The following is a 20976-nucleotide window of genomic DNA, read 5'->3' as shown; positions in this document are numbered from 1 at the left end:
CATATGCATTCACTTACATGCACTCAAAAAAAAGAAAAGGAAAGAAGCATCGCATTTTTGGCATTCATTTTTTATTGACGGCACAGAAGAAACAAACAAAAATAAATGACAAAAATTTGTGTTTTTTTTCGCTTTTATTATTGCTGTTGATATTGAGTTTTTGTAAAACTTTTTTGGGGAAATTTTTCTCAGCAATTTCGTGTTTTGTTTCGGATGCGCTTCATAAAGAAAATCTCAACGATTTATCAATCCGAAATACGAACAAGAGAAACAGAAAAAAATTAATACTGCTGCATGTATTTTCTTTATGCAAAGCGTATGGCCAATGTGAACCAATAACCAATTGGAAATATATTTAATATATATCTTAAAGGATTGTCGATGTAGCAACATTGATTAAATATCTGGAATTTGTACTATGCTTTCATTCGGATGTCTTTGCCTAGATCTATAATACCATGTATGGTATGTATCTTTATAATGTATTATAAAAACATAATTTCGGGTAACAGCAAAATACCCTAGAAAAAAGTCCTTCAAGAGGTATAAAAAGTAGGCATTGAAATTGAATTTTCGTATATTAATTTTGTAAAAATTTTGTTGGACTAGTTTTCACTGCAAACCCAAACTTGAAAGTGAACGCATTGGATTAGTTAAAAATAAATTCGGCTTTTAATACATTTTTATAATCTGTTTCGAATCAGCTTCGACCAAAATTTTACGTGACTTGACAAATCTAGGATTTTTTTACTTTACCAACAAACGTTAAGAAAACAAAATCAAAAAAGAGCTCAATAAATAACTTTAATTCTTATTTTCAATATGGTTTCGGTATTTTATAGTCCCACCTATCATCACATGATAATTTTGAACAACATGCTCAAACTCTACTCCGTGCCAAATGAACAGATGACAACCCATGCACCCAATCGGCAAATGGCCGAAGTGCGAAAGTGCGATTCAGGTAAACGTATGACGCCGCACGCCAACCACAAAAAGATGCTATTTGCCTGGCCATCGCCGCGATACTTGTCTGAGATGGCCGATGACCTAATGACGCCTCCACGACCAAGCTCCCATCGGCAGTGTGCACGCCCCGATGAGAGTTTGTCCGTGCTGCTGCGGAATCAGACAGCGTTTACGCAGCTGAACCCAGCTATAGTGCCGAGACAACGCATCCATGTTGAGCCGAAGTTCTCTCATCGGAACTTCTCTAGCGAAACGAGTCGATTGCCATTAAATAGGCAAACGAATGTGCTAAAGAGTTCACCCCATAGAGATCAGCGGATCGAACTAAATCAGTTGCGATCAAGAAGACGGACAAGGACCACGCTGAGTGACATCAATCTGCAGGAATGTTTGCAAAGCTTTCTAAACTCGATCCAATGTTTGACAAACATCGTACTCAACATCGAACCCATTCAGCACTTGACGTGTGCGTTTAATTTTTTGAATGCCATATTCGAATACTTTTCGATAAGTATCGCAAATGTGTTCAGTAATCAAGTGCTGCCCGGTTTTCGGCACTTCGTCATCGATCCGCTAACTGATCATATTTCCCGGCATTTTGGGCAATTGTGCGAGTGCCTGGAACGTAGCCGGTTCTTCAATCGTGCATTTGGCAACGAAGTAGAGTCTAAGGGAAACCCACTTTTATATATCTTAACAATGCCGTGTCAGAGCAGTCTGTCCGCCCTCTATGCGGCACAATATCCTTCGCTTGCCGATGCGCTGCCATCGAGGCCGATAATGTCGCAACGATCGAAAGATCGTCAACAAACGGATTGTTCGTTTCGACAACTGCTGCTACTTGGAATCATTTAAAGCATTCAACAAATTTTATGAACTCTCAATTTTGGATTTGGAAAATGAAACGGAAACGGAAATGAAAAAGGGAAAGGAAAAAGAAAAAGGAAACTTTCTAAAGCTCACTGAGTTGTATTGATCAAAATTTTATGTTAATAACGATAAATTGATGCAAAATTTACATATAACTCTACTTTTTGAATGCCTTCATAAAGTAATTTTATTTTGTGTAATGTAATTTAATATATAGACCAAATTAAAGTAGCTAAAAACATACGCCTATAATAAAGACGACAGAATACTATGAAATATGTATATAAAAAAATTATAAAAAATTATGAAAATAAATTAAAAATGAAATACTACTTAAAATAAGGAATATTTAAATTATATTTATACGACTTATTATATTAAAACGATAAGAATATCATTCTTATAAAACTTTATTACGCACGAAATATATATATTTATTTTTATAGTATACTATATATCTATGATATATATACGTATATTTGTTATATTACCATAATCTTTTATATTACCTTTCACTATTTAACTGTCTTCATATAAATAAACTTAAATTGAATTTTTTTGAGTTTGTTTAAGCGCTGCCATAAAACTGAACTAAGCCAATGTACTACAAAGTTGGCAAATGGTAATACTCCTCATACGTATCGCTATAACTCTCTGCCAATCAGAAATTCCCATTGCCGTACCCATTCTCATTCCGTTCCACTCCTATTAATCCCAACGTCAGCTGAGATACTTGTGATTAAATTTAATAACCCATGTGATGTTTGAGCTATTCGGTGGCTTTAATACGCCTCGCTTATTCTGATGCCCAACCGCGAATGTTTATTGCATAATATACGAGAAAGGGGCAGTTGGGCTGCATGCTGCGCGGTTGGGGGCGTGACGCCATAACAATTTACCTCGATGTCACCTCTGCGGCGTATGCGACAAGCAAAACTTTTCGGGGACTGTTTTATAGGAGAAACCAACGAGGCGCATTAAATAAACGCCACGAGACGAATCTCATTTAATTTTACGTTTACAATTTCTGAAATTCTTTAACAAAAAAAAATACCAGTTAAAGAAAACGTAAAGAATATTTGTCAAACAACGAAAATGAAATACGCTATCTGAGAATGAAGCAAAATATGTTTTTAATGTAAATATACTATGATGAAATTACTATTAAAAAAATATATATATAAATTGCATAAACTTTAACTTTTAAACTTTTTATAAATTTTATATAAGATTAAGCATATTTTTATCGACAAAAATAACCAAATAAGAAACCCACTAAAAAACATTCATTCATTAAATAAACGGTATTATTATATATAATGTAATATAAAATATAATTAGTAGAAAAATAAAACAAATATAATAAGTACAAAAAAGAAAATAACAATAATAATTAAATAAAAATACAAAAAATAAAAAATAAATGCTCGACACTCATTAAATAAAAATCTTCATAAAAAGAAAACATAAAAGTCCGGAAACATCGATAAAAACAAATAGCAAAATGAGAATGCTCTTATTTGATGAATGTCCAATCCGATGAGCACATGCATATACCCTAATTTATGGTGTCCCTACAAGTGTTTAAGGGTTAGCCAAGAAATTGCTGGAAAGTGTTTGGTGTCTGGTCGGTCGCTTGGTCGTCTCGGCTTATCGCTGACAGCTTCTGTCTGGACAGATTCGTGTGCTAAATTATTGAAATTTGACAAGTGAACTGAGAGATTGAGAGACTGAGACTAAACTGAGGCCAATAGAGACAGAGCCAAGCTGGGGCATGCTGGTCAATTGGCCAGCAGCTGCAGTCAACTATGTTCAGTTTCAGTTTCGGTTTCGGTATCGTTTTCGCCTTCAGTTTTACGCTCACAAGTCCAATTAATTAGCTTTGACATTGCGACACTTTGTGGCATGAAATTAAAGTCAAGCGTTTGCCAGTTAACTACGCAAATGTTGCCTAATTTGTCAATTATCGATAATTGATTATGCTGCCCCAGTATAGACGACGCATATTTCTCGTATCGCATCTATAATTAGCCTGATTTGTGGACATCTATTGCGTATTATGGCATTTGAACTCTGGCAGATATAGCTGAAAGAGCAAAGGCCTGCGATTGAATTAAGGGAAGGTTATATTAATCTGGGGCTGAGTTTTAAATATTCTTAATTCTTGTATCTTTAAGATATTTTTTATATGTTTAAATTAATTGAAATCTGGCAGTTGAGTTAGAGCTTAGCAAGCCGTATAGTTAATTATATTTATGTATGTGTATATCATACTCTTTTAAATAGTATCATTAAGAAGCTTTCTCATGCTCATGACCTTGAGAAGCAGCGGCTAACCTGACATAAATTTCAATTTGGTGAGATGAACTTAAAGCAACCATTAATTTGCTTTACATTTAGATTTTCTCTTGGTGGCCTTTATCATTGTCTCTTAAAGATACTTTTTTCGAGCTGTTGAGCATGGGCTGTAAGCTAATCTATGTCGATATTAACTTACTGCATTTTCGAATTAAGTGAATACTTGGAAGTTGAAGCTCAACAAGGCTGCTTTGTAATCTTATCATGGATTACTCCTAATCAAAAACCTGAAGTAAAGCTTTAACTACGCACTTTAGCTGTCTGACTCTCTTGTTTAGCACTTTCTCGTAAATTGTATCTATGAGATACATTTTTGAGCACTTTATATCAAGCTGATTTACAAAGTTTAAAGTTATTTAAATACCATAGTCATAATTAAATATACAGCCAACATGTTGCATTGCTTGCTCGTATATTTAGATAGCACTCTTTAAGCCTTCAACTTTTGCCTGGCAAATTAATCAAGAACATTGTTGCGGCAAATGCCACAGCCAAGTTGGCCCTATCATTCAATTATCTCTCTCAATGCGCTCTTTATCTGCCTTGCGCGTATTCTGTTATCTATCTCTCTCTCAGACACTTTTCCGGCATTTCTTGCTGCTGGGATTTGGCATTCATTCCATTTCTTGCTTTTATGGCCAATAGCATTTTATTAGAGCCAACAAACTATTTGCCGCAGTTAAAGCCAACTCACAACACATGTAAATGCAACTGTAGCTAAAATAGAAATAACAATTGAAATTTCCAGCAAAGACTGCAAATCGGCAAGATAAATGCAAGGCTGCCAAAGGCCGGTACTAAAAACGAACAATAGAGCGACTCTCAACGAGCTGCGCTCAATTTATGATTAAATAAATTCGTTTGGCACAACTAAAAATATTAAAACATTTTTTTAAAAATAATGAAAAAAAGAATCTTCGACTAGGTTCTACCGAGATTTGAACTCGGATCGCTGGATTCAGAGTCCAAAGTGCTAACCATTACACCATAGAACCGGTTGAATGTGGCTGCGAAATTGAAGATGTTGTATCTCTCACACACACCTCGTGTTTGGCAGTTCATTATAATTGTGAGAAATCAGTTTGACTGAATGTGTGTGAAAGCAGCGGCTATTTATAGATTTGATAATATATTTTTAACTGCTTTACGTGTGTGTATGTGTGTGAGACAGCGCGCGTGTGCTCGGAATTTATTTCGTGGTGGTCAGCATAAAATTTGATGGGCGAACGTGTGTATTTATGTACGTATGTATATATATATATTTATATACATATATATTGATATACAATACATTGCTAGACAGTTTTGTTGAGAAATTCCCTATTGAGTGTTGTTTTATATGGATTTTAAACATATATTGACCACATAAATTGCTTATGTGAGCATTTAAAATATGAAATTATTGTAATAAAATATATAATTTTGAGTCAACGCTATTTACTCAATTTGTATTATAAACATATTGTTCATAAGCAATACAATATTAGAAAAATTAATAAAATCAAATATTATAAAATATTTAATAATTATCTGAGTAATAAAATTTTTAAATGCCTACAAATAAAAAATATGTTATTTTAGCTAAAATTATATGTATAAATAATTGTTAGAAAATTGAACATTTAAATTAATGCTAATTTTATATAAACATTAACAACAGTAGGTATATAATTATAAAATATAACTCATTTAAATATGAATATTTTAAAGTTCTTCTATTCGGATAAATATATATTTTCAAATAACTTAAAACTGTTAAAAAAAAAATTATTATTCAATTAAAAAAAAAAAAAAAAAAAAATTATTATAAATACATAGTTCAAATGTTAATAAAATTAATAATAATAAAATAAAAATGCAGATGTAAATGCCAAAAATTGCATAGAATATATTATATTAAGAAAAACAAATATTTTTTAAAAATTAAGTAATAAAGCGTATTTTTAAATTTATGTGATATATTATTAAATTTTATGTACCTCGTTTTTCTCAGCTCTTTCTCGCTGTCCCTCTACCTATGTCTGTCTCGCGTATTTCCTATCACATTTTTAGCTAATGATAATATCGAGTACAATCATAGAAATCGCATATTAAATGCCACATTCACAAGGGCCATCCAGTGTGATCTTTTTATGGTCAATTCTAAACAGTTCAACTTTACGGCCAACTTCTTTTATTATCCTTACTGGTTGGCTGCAGGCAAGTGGGCGTGACAGAACAATTATATGCAGCACAGTTGAGTTCATTGTCTGGCTAAATCTCTCTGTGTTTCTCGGCTCTCTCTCTCTCTCTCATTTTCTGTCTCTATGTGTGCGTGTGTTAATTAGCCAAACACTTGTTATTCCAACAGAATGCTGTTGCCCTGTAACTTTCCCCTTTCTGCCACGCCCCCAAACACACGGACTTCCCATTTTAAGTATCATGAACTTGTGCTAACCTGTGCTTAAGCGATTTTCGCGTTTATTTTTAAGTCTTTTGCCTTTAGCCCTTGCGACACATCAGCACATCATTTGCATATGTTTAGTGTGCATGTGTGTGTGTGTGTGTGTGTGTGTGTGTGTGTGGGCGTATCCTGAGCGTTATAAACAGACAAGTTTGTGGGGCGTAATTTGATGCCGCTGACGACAATCTCATTATCATGACAATGCAATCGGAATCAGAATCGAATTCGAAATTGTTGTTCGATTCAGTATTCATTTCGTCCTATTTACAGGACTTCCAACTGTCATATAAATCGCACTTAAGCCACAAACATATAAATGATTACTGTCAATGCACTCCTATGCAGTTTATAGGGCAACTGTCTGCCTTCGTTCGTTCAGCGTGGCTAAAATGTTAACCAGCATTTGGTAAATTGATAGCCAAAGGGTTGTACATATACTTATGTATGTCACCGTCCGTTGTCAATTTATAGATCTTTTACATTTACATACATATATACATGCAGCCGTAGAAATACAGTAAATTTTATTAAGTTCAATTGTTGTTAAACTTTTAAAAAGCTTTTAGTGGTTGCAAACTTTGCTAAGCTGTGAAAGCTTTCTGCATAGCTTTTACAGTGTGTTGGAAAAATGTTTGTACATGATACAAGCATGAAAATAAAATAAAACTTTAGATAAAGTAAATAAAATCCTCTGAATAACAATAACATAAAAATGACTAATAATAAAATTATGTAATACAAAATTGTATTTATTAGTATTTTATTTATTGAACACATATACTAATATGTTTTGTATTTTCTATTTTATGTTAATAAATGCATATAATAACATATACATATTAACAATACGAAAACTTTGAGTAAAGTAAACTGATGTGCCAAAAGACTACAAATGCTATAATACCGAAATCTTTAAAATACATGCATCAATAATATTGAAATAAATAAAAATAAAATTGTTATATTTCTTTTGTTTATACAAAACCTTGAAAATAAAATTTTTTCAAATTAAGCAAACCGTCAAAAAAGGAAGAGCAAAAATATTTATTTCATTTAATTCTAAGACTTTTTGTTATTCAATATTATAAAATATAAGGCCACTGTACTATTTATAAATCAATTTTATTCCGAATAAAATATTTTCTGCTTGACATATTCAACTCTTAATTGAAAATAAATAAATCTTTATGCTCTTGTTTATTATTATTATCTAAAAATAGTTTTTCAAGCCATAAATCATTTTAGTATTTATAAATAAACAAAAATACATATAATTTGATTTGCATATATGTACGTAAAATCAATCGGGAAAATATAGTACTCGAATTAAATGAAAACAAAATCAAGATTTTTATCTATACTCAATAGCTGCCTATTATATATAAACTATTATTACTACTTGTCTTCCAATTCCAATCCACTTGATTAAGTTTAAGTACTTCATATATTCTTGTCATCATGAGCTGATTAATGCTCAAAGTATATACATATATATTTAAAGTCATCTCTTGAAAGGAATTACCTGGTATTTGGCAAAAGAAAGTCACCATCTTGTTACCAACGTTGGGTAGAGCTGATGGAACGCGTGAACTGAGTCAACCCCTCTAGTATAGACAAAAATAGCATCTAATCTGGTTTTTGGCGTGGAACCCTCGTGTTCTATCACCGATAAGCGCATGAATTTAAATACTAAGAAAGTGATACAATTATGTCAGAGATTGCCAAAACGAAATCAAATTATAAATTATATATAGAAATGTTTTTATTTTATATACTATATGCATGCATACGTATATAGACGTGAAATCTGTATCTATTAAAATAATTTGGCGTATAGAAATAGAAGTGTTTTGGGAGAGATAATCACGGACTTCACGCGTTGTCCCATATAGATGTTGAGAATATAATTTATATGGGCTATATAGATTTTTATAATATATATATAATCTTATCAGTTGTAGTACGCCATGGGCCGCTGCATGCGATTCCCAGTGAATCAGTATTGAGGCTTATTTTTGTTGTTTTTTTTTTTTCATGAATTTGGACCTTTGGCCTTTTGCTTTTGTCAGGTTGCTTTGGAAGATTAGATGGAAGTGTGGCCAGGCTTGGGCATAAATCTTAACACACATAGACAAACATACATATATATTTATATGTACCTACATATGTATTACTGCATTTTATGGGCTTCAACTACTGAGTATGTTTATCAAATCATAAAATGTGGCTAATTTTTGATAAGAGCCAAGCAAAACAATTGGCAACAGTCAAAATTTTTTTGAACGAATTGGTCAGTCTATAAAGCTACATATATATAGAGTATATACCAGCTCATATGTTTGTTTTTCTATTTTGCCGTGCACTGATAAAAATTGTAAATTCCTTAAATTTTATTTAACATTTATCTATTTATCCAAATGACTCATTAAGATTATTCAAATTATTGCTGGATCAATGCAACAGGTGTTTGACTTTTTAACCAGATAAGCCATGACATTATCATCGGATTTATTTTTAGAAGCCTATTATTTATTATTTATGAAGAATTACTTAAGTTTTTATCAGCTTTAATTTATTTATAAACAAAGAAGCCAGTTGAAATGTCAGAGCAAGATTTTTACGAAATAATATTGACGATTGCCAAATCAAGTTCATTACTCAAGATTAACAATAAATAAAGAGAATGATGAGTGGAATAAAACAAATCATATATATTTTTATTTACTAAGCTAAATACAAAAAGAAATACTAGTACCTATTGCTATGTCTAATCTTAGGTGAGCCTAATCTGAGCTGATCACAGCTCACTATAACTTGTGATCATACGGCTCTATAGCTTGCTTTTCTCTCTTTCCAGCTTTTACACATTTGCTAAGAATAAAAAATTGCGTTTTATTTAAACAAAAAAAAAAATTACAAAACAGCTGCTCATTTACTTTGAAAGCGCTTCAAGTCAAAGAACATACTAATTACATTTATTGCAAAATTTAATTTGATTTGTTTTATTTGAGATCTGCTTTTTGGAAATCATTGCCAAAGATGATTTGTAAATTTGCTACTAAAACTTCATTTTGCACAAACAATGCTTAAAAATAAATAAATAAATAAATATAAATAAATAGAACATAAGGGACATGTTTTTTATGTATTCTTATCTAGAATATATTCGGTTGATCTTTAAAGCCTTTAGCATTTGTTTAGTATAACATTTCAATATTCATATAAGAATGAAGAGTTCAGGCTTAAAAATATAATCTAGGTACCCAAATAAAAAGCCAGAATTCAAGTTTGAAAACCGAACATAAAAAAAAATCTAAAATGCTAACAAAAGAGAAACAACTAGATAATAAATAAGAAACTATGTAGATAACAAAACTATGAATGGTTTTATATGAGATAAAGACAAATTACAGCAGACTAACATACCCTACACAGTATATTAAAGATAAATGAAATGCAATTTGACTACACAATATCTCTTCAGAATGACCCCTAGCCAAATGAGATTAAATGAAAAATGAACCTGTATAGGAACCATTATATTAAAAAAAAACGAAAAAGGAAACGTTCTTCAAGCTAGGGTGCAACTGATAGGCAGCAGTAGTTGCTGCACTTGCTCTTGTTACTGCTGGTTGCCTTGCATGATTTCGTAGCCAAAGATCAAACAGATTTCGATTACACACAAGTCCCGTTTCGAATTCGATTTCCATGTCTAATCAGCGTGCGAGCGAGTGCACAATGTGGGCGCCTCCCCAACTGATAAGAGCAGTTCGATCAGGTAGCCGCTGTAAGTCGTAGTGCTTAAACCGCTTTGAAGACTTATCGACAGCGGCGACAGCGACGCCAGCGACGCCAGCAGCAACAGCAGTAGCAGCAACAGCAGCAGCAGCGACGATCCAAACGATTTCTATAGCAACCGATCCTGTTCTGCTTTCAGTTTACGCTTTGGCTTTGCTGCGTGCGGTCGTTTTTACTTGGCTCGCGGTTCAAGTAAAAAAAAAAATAAAAAATAAAACAAAATATTAGCAAAAAGAGAAAAATTGAAAATATTGAAAAAATTGAAAAAAAAATAAAAATTAAAAATAACAATAAAACGCAACATTTTTTGTGTTGTGCTGAATAACTAAAAAACAAAAAAATATTTTAAAGAAAAAAAATAAATATATTTATAAATAATTTATGTAAGTTTTTGCGCAGAATAAATAATATTTAATATATGTATGTAAATACAAGTCATGTAAATGATCACGCCCACCTCCACGCCCCCTACATTTTTGTAAACACGTGTTTTTTTGCGCATTTGCCGGCAATGTTGTTGTTATTTTCTCTTCTGTTGTCTCTTTGGCCCATTTCCCATTTAGTGGCCGCCCAGTATTTAGTGTCTCAGTGGGTCAGTGCACTGTCCTCGCGAGTTCATTGTCACCCTTTGACACTGGCAGTTGTCGGTTGCCATCACGTATGTCTCTCCATCACGCTACCTCTAGCTCTCTCTCACTCTTTATCTTCCTCTCTCGCTCTCGCTCTCACACACTCTTTGGTTGCGTTTGTGGCTTTCGCTGGTCGTCTGTTTTGCCAGCTTTTGCTTTGATCGCTTTTCAAAAAACTATCTCTCCCATTTGGCACATCTGTTTTTACGCTCATTCCGCTTTCGAATAAAACAGAAGACAAAATAAACCGCAATTCTTCAGTTATTTGACATGGCATTCTCTTACTACCAACTGTTTCAAAAATAACAACAGAAACACACACACACACACACAAGCTGTGAGCGAATATTTTTAGAACTCTCAATTATCTGTTTTGTTTTTATACGAAGCTTCTTAGGTCGACTCTTTTCCCTGTGTCAGCTATTTAATATATATATATATATATATATATATATATATATTACACATTTTACACTGCTGACAACGCACACACATACATACATACATTGAAATATATTTCAGCTATTGCTTTGCTGGGATCGTACGACCACCAAATGTCTAGACAACTAATTCTTATCAACGGCCAAAGCCGGTTTCCACCAATGCCTAGTTCCCGCATAGTTGCCATAACACTACGCAAATTCTATTGAGACAACTATACATCTCATATATACACACACACACACACACACACACATTAACAAACATATAGCAACATTATAGACATACAAACATACATATATACATATATATTACTTTTTATTAGCTTATGAAGTAATATTTCCTCAACTGGCAAAAGATTTTCTAGTTCTGAACATAAATCCGCAAAATTTTTAAATATATATATATATGTATATACATATATATTCTTATAGTTATATATTTCTATTATAATATACAGCAATGTGTTTTATTTCCAATTAACTATTAATAATATTGATATTATTTTAAAATTTATGTTCATTAATTACTCCAATACATGTTTCTATTTAGTAAATGTTATCTTAAACCATTTTTTTTAATTTTATTTTTTTTTATTTTTTTATATTATATAATTTGTATTATTTATCATTTTTATAATTTTCCTATTCAATAACTACATTAAAAAATGTATTACATTCTTTGAAATGCTTTATTTCAACTTTGCCATCTTTACAGAGCTTTTACTGTACGTTCTCAGAATAAATCATTACTTCGCAAATGTGCGCTTGATAAATATTGTATATAATAGAAAACAAGTGTTAACTTTGTTCTTATCACTTATACAAGCTGTAGACTTTGCTACCAATTCTGATTAATAATTTCAATTACATGTGTCTAATTATGATTGGATTTACAACAAATAATGATTTATTTCGATCATTGATTGTTGATTAAATGGATCATTATATTTTGACGCTATAATAATGTAAGCTTACATTAAATTTCTAAAGGTCAAACTGAGCAGAAAATAATTAAATATGCAAATCAAATTACGTTTCCAAAGAAAAATTTCTATAAATATTATAGAGAATTAAATTATTGAATTTATATAATTATCAATATAATTATTAAATATATATTAATTTCGTAATGGTAAACATTTTATGAATAAGTTATATTTTATATTTTTATACAGTAGCTAGCAATTATTCTCTGGAAGAAATTAGTGAAATAGTTATTAAAATATAATATTATTTCTACGTTATTGAATAAAATCGATCATAATATGAGCTCTCAAATAAAATCTATGTGCTTGGCTACTATAAAAAATATACTATAAAATATTTAAATTAATCAGTAATAAAATACCAGTTTTTCTATAATTTCATCCCATTAAAATCAAAACTAAATTTGCGTGTGCATTAACCAGCTGTCAATCATTCAATCATTTTTTTTTTTAATTGCATAGTATTCGAATCGGGGAAGGGGCCTATTGTCTGGGACAGGGAAGCCTTCATCCATCCATCCATCAATCAGCGTTAATCATTGCGGCAAATCAAGCTGCTAAGTAACCAGGCAACAGGTAAAAAAAAAAAAAAAAAAAAAAAAAAAAAAAAAAAAAAAATGATTTTGAGGAAAACTTTGGACTCGGTAGTAATATTTATTATGAATATTTGTTTTGGTTGTTTTATATTCTTTCCATTCTTAACTAACAAAAAAACCTGTTGTTATTTTCTCTCTTTTCTTCTTTTGGCCGTTTTTATTCTTATCAAACTGTTTTCCCGTTTATTGATTAATAAAAACAAAAAGCGCCAAAAGAATTATAAACATTCTTCGACGACGTGTGCATACATAGATGGATATTGATAGCTACACATGCCAAGTCGTAGCCCTTTGCACCCAAAAAAATAAACTAAATTATTTATAAAATCGAATGTTAACTAATAGTAAGCCAAGACTTCAGTAAAATGTTCCGGCTTTATCATATCAGATGATAAGGCTGAAACAGAAAAGTTAATGCTTACCTAACTAATGACAGGAAACACGATATGATATGATATAATATGTAGACGGTAGATTGCGATACAATATTTTAAAAAGAAGTAGTTCAAAAGAATGTTATGGGTAACAAATAAAATAATGCTTGGTTTATATTTTGATTAAACAGTTCTAAAACGTTTTCATTCTAATACAATTCCAATTAATTCTTATCTTAATAGATTTATAATGGAGTGTGATAGAATCCGATATAGAAGCTTTCATTATGGAATTTTTTCAGTCTGATGTTCTATATATGAGTTTTTATGTTTTATATATGCTGTATTAAAGATTATATATACTGATATTCTTATTAGGTTTTTTTGACATATCAAAAATATATCAATTATGGTAAATAGCTAATTATATAATATATATCTAATTTATAATATAATATACAAATATTTTATTGATATTTAAAGATATTTAGTATTTTATTCTAGAAGTTAGAACTGATATGGAATTTATAAAAAATCGGGAAAATAATATATATATGAGGTCATACAATTTCTTTCATTTTATATTCATATACAAAATTGTGTTGATAAGGCAATCATTGTGGTATACAAAACTGAACTTTGTAAATTCAGAAATTCTTACCCATAAATATATATTATATTTATATGAAATATATATTACTATGATTACATTCTTTTTCGCGTATTTTTACAAGTCTAATCCGAAAGCTCTTTGCCAAGTTCATATAAAACTCTTGATCATAAATTTAGATCTATACGTGCTTATATTAAGCAGTTATATGAGTACCCCATGCCGCCTCTAATCAGGTGTTAGATCATAATTCGAGCATAGCGATAAGAGCCGAACCACGAATACGTTAGCCTTGACCCTTGAGCTTGACTTCTTATCGCAAGCAGGAAATCATACAACCATCGTCAACCTTTCCCTGAGAGACAAAAAAAATTTTATTTGTATCTATTTAAACTAATAGCTTCTTTAATTCGATTACAGACAAATGGCCGCGAATCCGAACGAAGCACTTTTCAATCGCCCCGGCCCGAATCGCCTGAGGCAATCGGAGGTCTATCGCACCACCGATCCCGAAGAGGCCGTCAAGATACGCATGCAGAAGGAGGGTCTCGGCGCCGAGGAACCCATCTCTATACCCGGCCTACTGAAGCGCACCGTCAATAATTTTCCCGACTATCCGGCTCTGCGCTTCAAGAACGACAAAAATGGCTACACCACAGTTACCTATAAGTGAGTTAAACGAGAGTTAATTGAAATAGAGATATGCTAGAGATGAGCTGCAGATAATACCGATAAGTGCTGAATGGGACACATGAACTCACGACTCTATATATAATTTCGAGTCAATGCTATCTAAATTGTAGCTCATGACTTAACACAAACTTGTGCAATTCAACCTGAACTAGAACGATTCATTCAGTAAAGTTAATTTGAGTTAATTTTCTCTAAAACTAATTTTTATAAAACCACCAGGGACTTTTATAGTAAAAAATTAAGAAATAAGAATTATTTTTTGAATAATTTAAAAAAATAAATATTTTTAATTATTATATATATACTCACTGTGCGTGTGTCATTAGTTCAAACTATCTCTTTCACCCTTTTGCGCATACAGCGGGTAATGAATAGTTACTGGCAAGTGAACAGGGCAAGTGCCTATGCATATAATTAAATATATATGTATGTATATGTACAAACACATGTATGTACATATTTACATACATATTATATATCAAATAAAAGGTATTAATAATGTATTAGCTCCTTTAGTTCAAGAGATGTTTGAATTCAATTTTTATTTCAATTTTTATAATAAAAGTTACGCCATAACTCTTTTTTTAAATTTTTATATAAAAATTGATCTCTAATAATTATTTTTGATTTTTATCATATAAATTAAAAATAATTTTTTTTTACAAAATATTGCTAATAAAAGTTTATCCTTTTATTGAATTTGCCGTAAAAAAATAACTTATGTGTAATTTCTTGTCCCCTCTTGGGGCTTCTTTTGAGCCTCAATTTTTTTTATATTCATAACTCTTATTTGTGGTCCCTGAAAACAACATTAAGTGTGCAACCTTTTATTCGACCTACGTACTACGCTTTCATATAGTTCAAAAGCGAAGCAAGCTAATACAATGCAGTCTAACTCCATATAACTCAAGACGAAACAAAAAGAAATCGTTAAATATATTTTCTGAGCCTAGAAACATATATATTTATATACGCCTCAGCATGACAAAACGTGACTCAATACTTATATGAATAAAACAGGCTGGAATATTTTTATTTTATCAGTCCTCCGCCCAAGAGAACTTGAGCTGCAACTATTCAACACAAACTACTCAAGAAAAATATCCATAGAGCCCGCCAAATCATTTTAAATTATGGCTTCATACTCAACGGGAATTTATCTCAATTAGGCAAAACGTAAGACGCAATAGTACGCAATGCTCAAAATCGAAATATTTCTATGAATATATGTATGTACATATATACTATTCTGTTTATGAAAATAGTATTGTTGCTCAATATATACACTATACAAAATATATGCACATATATTATATATATATCATTATATACATATATATCATTATAAACACATTTTGTGTTTAATTTTAAATAGTTTTTCTACGAGTATTTATAGACTTTATATTCAGCCAGAGAATGAATATGGCACAAAACGGTGCGAGTCGATCAATCACAATTGAGCTGAATGTAAAATGAAAACGAAACCAGAGCATATAAATCAATATACCCGCGATGTTCAATACAGGTGGCGCATTCGTACGTTGAATAGGGGATTGATTGTCGATCTGTAGACCGCAAACCAATATGAATAGTATTAAGAACTCGAAAAACATAAATAGAAATGCCTTACGTCAAATACACCTAGGACGAATTGCATTTATATCCATATATAATTTCAAGCACTTCCCAGTAGAAACTAAAATTATATTCTTATATTTACTATTATAAATTTCTATATATTGCGATTGGCTTGAGTTTTATTAAAGCTATCCTAATCAATCACAAAAAGAGTTTTGTGAAACTAATCTAAAACAACTCCATACATATTCATGATAATATAATAGTCTCCTCAATATAATAGTCTCTTTAAAACTTCCTTTGATAGTCATTCGTATATATATCGTGGATACCATCATAGGCTCGTTCGTGAGCTAATGCTTGGGTTCGTGCTTGAACTCGTGTTCATGTTCCACTCAATTTGTCTGTGTTCCGCTCATCTCTCCTTCAAAGCAATTTCCTTCGATTAGCGTGCTTCGTAATCAAATTGGTTGGCCGCAAATTAAATTGATTTAAAAAAATAAAAAAAGCAAATCTCAACTCCCAATCCCATTTTTCACAGGCAATACGAACAGAAGGTGCATCAGACGGCGAAGGCTTTCATTAAGCTAGGCCTGCAGGAGCATCATTCGGTGGGCGTGTTGGCTTTCAACTGCGCCGAATGGTTCTACTCGGCAATGGGCGCCATTCACGCCCGCGGCATCATTGCCGGCATCTATACCACCAACTCGGCGGAGGCTGTGCAGCATGTGCTGGAGAATTCGCGTGCCCAAATTGTTGTCGTGGACGATGCCAAGCAAATGGACAAAATTCATTCGATACGCGACAAATTGCCCAATCTGAAGGCAGCCGTACAGATCCAGGAACCCTATGCACCCTATCTGAAAAAGGAGGATGGCTACTATAGGGTAAATATAAATATATAATATATAAATAAAAAAAATATATGTACATATATGTATATATAAATGTTAAATGTTAAAAATTAATAAAAAACAAAAATTGAAATAGAATGTACACAGAAAGAAATTATATAAATATTTTTTATTTTATTTTTATTTTTTTCATTTTAAATAATTTCTGAAATATATAAAATACATATATATATATATATATATATATATATATATATATACATATATACATACATATACATATTTAATTCATTTCATTCATTAAACATAACATATTTACTCATTAATATAATTAGTATTATTTTGTATGTATTTTTTATATATTTATTTAAACATAAAGATATTTTCATACGTGAATCCTCTGTTTTTAGTGGTCCGAGATTGAGGCGATGAATGTGGAAGACGTGGAGGATGAGTACAAACGTCGTCTGGAGAACATTGCGATCAATGAGTGTTGCTGTCTGGTCTATACCTCCGGCACGGTGGGCATGCCCAAGGGCGTGATGCTGTCCCACGATAATATTTCATACGATACGCGCGGCATTGGCAAGGGCCTGGAGAAAATCGTCCTGGGTGCGGAGTGTATGGTCTCCTATTTACCGTTGTCCCATGTGGCGGCGCAGGTTGTCGATATTTATGCGATCGCCTCGTTCGGCGGTTGCATTTGGTTTGCCGATAAGGATGCGCTGAAGGGAACGCTGGTCAAGACGCTGCAGGATGCGCATCCGACACGGTTTATGGGCGTGCCGCGTGTCTATGAGAAGTTCCAGGAGCGCATGGTTGCGGTCGCCAGCTCCAGCGGCAGCTTTAAGCGAATGCTCGCCGGCTGGGCCAAGGGCGTTTCGCTAAAACATTATATGGAGAATCAGGGGTAAGTTTCACCAATTTACCAGCTCACGGCCAACTTTCAACCTGTGCCCCGTGTGCGCATAAATTATGCAAAATGAATGCACAGTTAAAGTGGCTGCTGCCTAGACTCGACTCGACTTGACTCGACTTGAGTCGACTCTGGCTGCTGGCAATCCCTGCCAGGCATTCGACTCAGTTCGTTTGTTAAATTATGCAAGCAGCCAGCGTCGGTCCGCAGGCAACGGCCAAAATCACAGCAAACACAACATTACTCATACGCCACGCTGTACACGAAGCAACTGAAGCTGTTGCCGCTGCGACAGGCAACTCGCCTCCTGCATGCGTGTACGTCCTTTGTCTGCGAAATAACGTGACATGCTCTGGCTTTGTCAGCGATTAGCAGCTTTAAAACATGCTCGCCTGGTTGCTGCAGACAATTTTAGCTTCGCTTTTATTTTGCTTTGAAATTAGAAGCCGAAGTCCTGAAATTTCTTTTTGAAAGGTCAAAGATTCATTATGCTAAGATTCACTTGTGCTCTGAATCATCTATCAATAATTTTTCAACTACTAGCAACCGACTTAGAAACTCTTCCTCTTGTATCTTTCATCTTATACTGGAACTTCCTCTTCAATCAGATATTTTTCGTATACTAGGAATTCCATTGCCATTGATCTAAATGCTAGAAATACCTCTCCAAATCACACTTCATATTTTCAAGATTCAAAATTGAACAGCTGCAACAGCTTTCCATTTATTATAAATGCATCATCTTCCGCCAGCAATTCCTCCTCATCGCCTTCACTTCAGGCCAAGAGGAACTTCTCTAGGACTTGCTTTTTTTGTGACTTGCCAATTAAGTTGGCCTGTCGCCAAGTGCATTAGCTGCTGCTGCAGTAGCCCATTAGCTTTCCCCACACAGGCACAGTCACAAAGTTTCTCCTCGCACCATAATCCTTGACCCATGTAATTATCCCAACTTGGCCAACTCATCAAAAATTCCAATTAAAAAACTTTTATCAACAATTTGTGTCCCTTGCAGCAAGAGCAGCGGAAGCTTGAGCTACAAAATTGCCAGGTCACTCATCCTGTCCAAGGTGAAGGCTGCGCTGGGCTTCGATCGTGTGATCAGCCTGGTGACCGCTGCGGCGCCCATGTCCCCAGAGACCAAGAAATACTTCCTCAGTCTGGACATGAAGATATTGGATGCCTTTGGCATGTCCGAAACGGGCGGCTGTCACACGCTCTGCCTGCCGGACTCGACGCTCTTGAACTCGATTGGCAAATCGTTGCCGGGCTGCGAATCGAAGATCATCAATCAGGATGAGAATGGCCACGGTGAGCTGTGCATACGTGGACGCCATGTGTTCATGGGCTACATTGCCAACAAGGAGAAGACGGAGGAGTCCCTGGACGACGATTGCTGGCTGCACACGGGCGACTTGGGCTACATCGACGACAAGGGCTATGTGATGCTGACTGGCCGCTCCAAGGAGCTGATCATCACAGCCGGCGGCGAGAATATTCCACCCGTGCACATTGAGAACATCATCAAGAAGGAATTGGATGGCATCTCCAATGCCTTCCTGGTGGGTGAGCAGCGCAAATATTTAACTGTACTGGTGTCCATTAAGGTAAGTACGAAGATAATCCCTCTATCTGCAAATCTATATTCGTATTCTTTCTCTTTTCGGCAGACCGAGGTGGAGCGCGAGACTGGCGCACCCACGGATGATCTGACGCACGAAGCGATTGTCTGGATGAAGTCGCTGGGCGTTGAGTACACGAAACTCAGTGAAATTCTGGCAGCCGGTCCTTGCCCCAAAGTCCTGAAGTCCATCGAGGATGGCATCAAGCGCGCCAACAAACAATCCATCTCGAATGCCCAGAAGGTGCAGAAATTCGCCATACTGCCGCACGATTTCTCGATAGCCACCGGCGAGCTGGGACCCACTCTGAAGGTCAAGCGCAATGTGGTTAACAAAATGTACGCGGATCTCATCGAGACCCTATATGCCTAAGCAACGATTCTACGTTTGGCTGTGAAACCAAATCAAACTTAAAACAAAACCAACCCGAAAATCAAATCAAAAGAAAAGAAAGGAAATGAAATTATTTATCAACCTATGAGAGCTATGCAATTAGAGCTTTAAAACACAAAAATTAGATATGAAATGAATTTAAACGGACTTACAAGCCATTGCCAGAGCTTAACATTAACTATTTGTACTATAATATCTATATCTATATATAGAGAGAAATTTTTGTAGATAAAAAATCCTAACCCACCCGCCACTCAATTGATATGAGTGCGATGTTGATAATGATGTTAAAAATGTTGATAATGTTGATAATGATGATATTGATTGATGATGATAGTGATGATACTGATGATAACGATTGATGTTAATGATGAACGACTAAACTTTTTCCATCAAAACTATATTGATATCTAGCCTATAAGTTTTTGAAATAGTATGTTAATTTGTTTTATTTACTGAAACACACGAGCGCTAAGGAAATGATACATACGATCCTATTGTTTGAATTACAATAAAAAAAATATATATACAAAAAATATTTGCTTGTAAATTTACAGTTAATTTTAAATTACGTTAATTTTAAATTTGAAATTAAAATCAAGCTTGAGAATTCCTAAATGTAGTGCTAGTCCTGAGAGATGCCTTCCTGCATATTTTCACCAGCTCATCCATTTCCACTCCCGATAAGTTGACTGAATTGCTATTATCTCACTGTAAAGAAAAACATAAAAATAATAAAGCATAATAATAAAGGGTCTTAGGCTGACTTTAGTTTCTCATTTCGTTCCATAATTCCTAGGCAGACGACTTGATTACCATAGGAAAAATACCAGAAGACTGATTATTC

The 20976-nt window shown here is 33.5% G+C and overlaps 1 protein-coding gene and 1 non-coding gene across 3 annotated transcripts; one reads left to right on the top strand and one right to left on the bottom strand.

Moving 5' to 3' along the window:
- Positions 1-5120: 5120 nt before the first annotated feature.
- Trnaq-cug lies at positions 5121-5192 on the bottom strand. Its single transcript has one exon. It is a non-coding gene; the product is annotated as a tRNA-Gln (tRNA).
- A 5603-nt stretch (positions 5193-10795) lies between these two features.
- Positions 10796-20885, top strand: LOC6576457 (very long-chain-fatty-acid--CoA ligase bubblegum). Of its 2 annotated transcripts, none has more exons than XM_032728507.2 (6): positions 10796-10821; positions 14497-14745; positions 16889-17234; positions 17612-18111; positions 19130-19721; positions 19785-20885. In XM_032728507.2, the coding sequence occupies exons 2-6, from the start codon at positions 14501-14503 to the stop codon at positions 20106-20108; spliced, it is 2007 nt and encodes a 668-aa protein (XP_032584398.1). In that variant the 5' UTR covers positions 10796-10821; positions 14497-14500; the 3' UTR covers positions 20109-20885. The 2 variants fall into 2 exon arrangements, with proteins under 2 accessions (XP_032584398.1, XP_002002447.1); XM_002002411.4 differs by lacking the exon at positions 10796-10821 and adding an exon at positions 12964-13072.
- Positions 20886-20976: the final 91 nt, after the last annotated feature.

The sequence above is a fragment of the Drosophila mojavensis genome, unplaced genomic scaffold (assembly GCF_018153725.1).
Source record: "Drosophila mojavensis isolate 15081-1352.22 unplaced genomic scaffold, ASM1815372v1 contig_36, whole genome shotgun sequence".
NCBI lineage: Eukaryota > Metazoa > Arthropoda > Insecta > Diptera > Drosophilidae > Drosophila > Drosophila mojavensis.
This window is presented reverse-complemented; position numbering and strand designations above follow the sequence as displayed.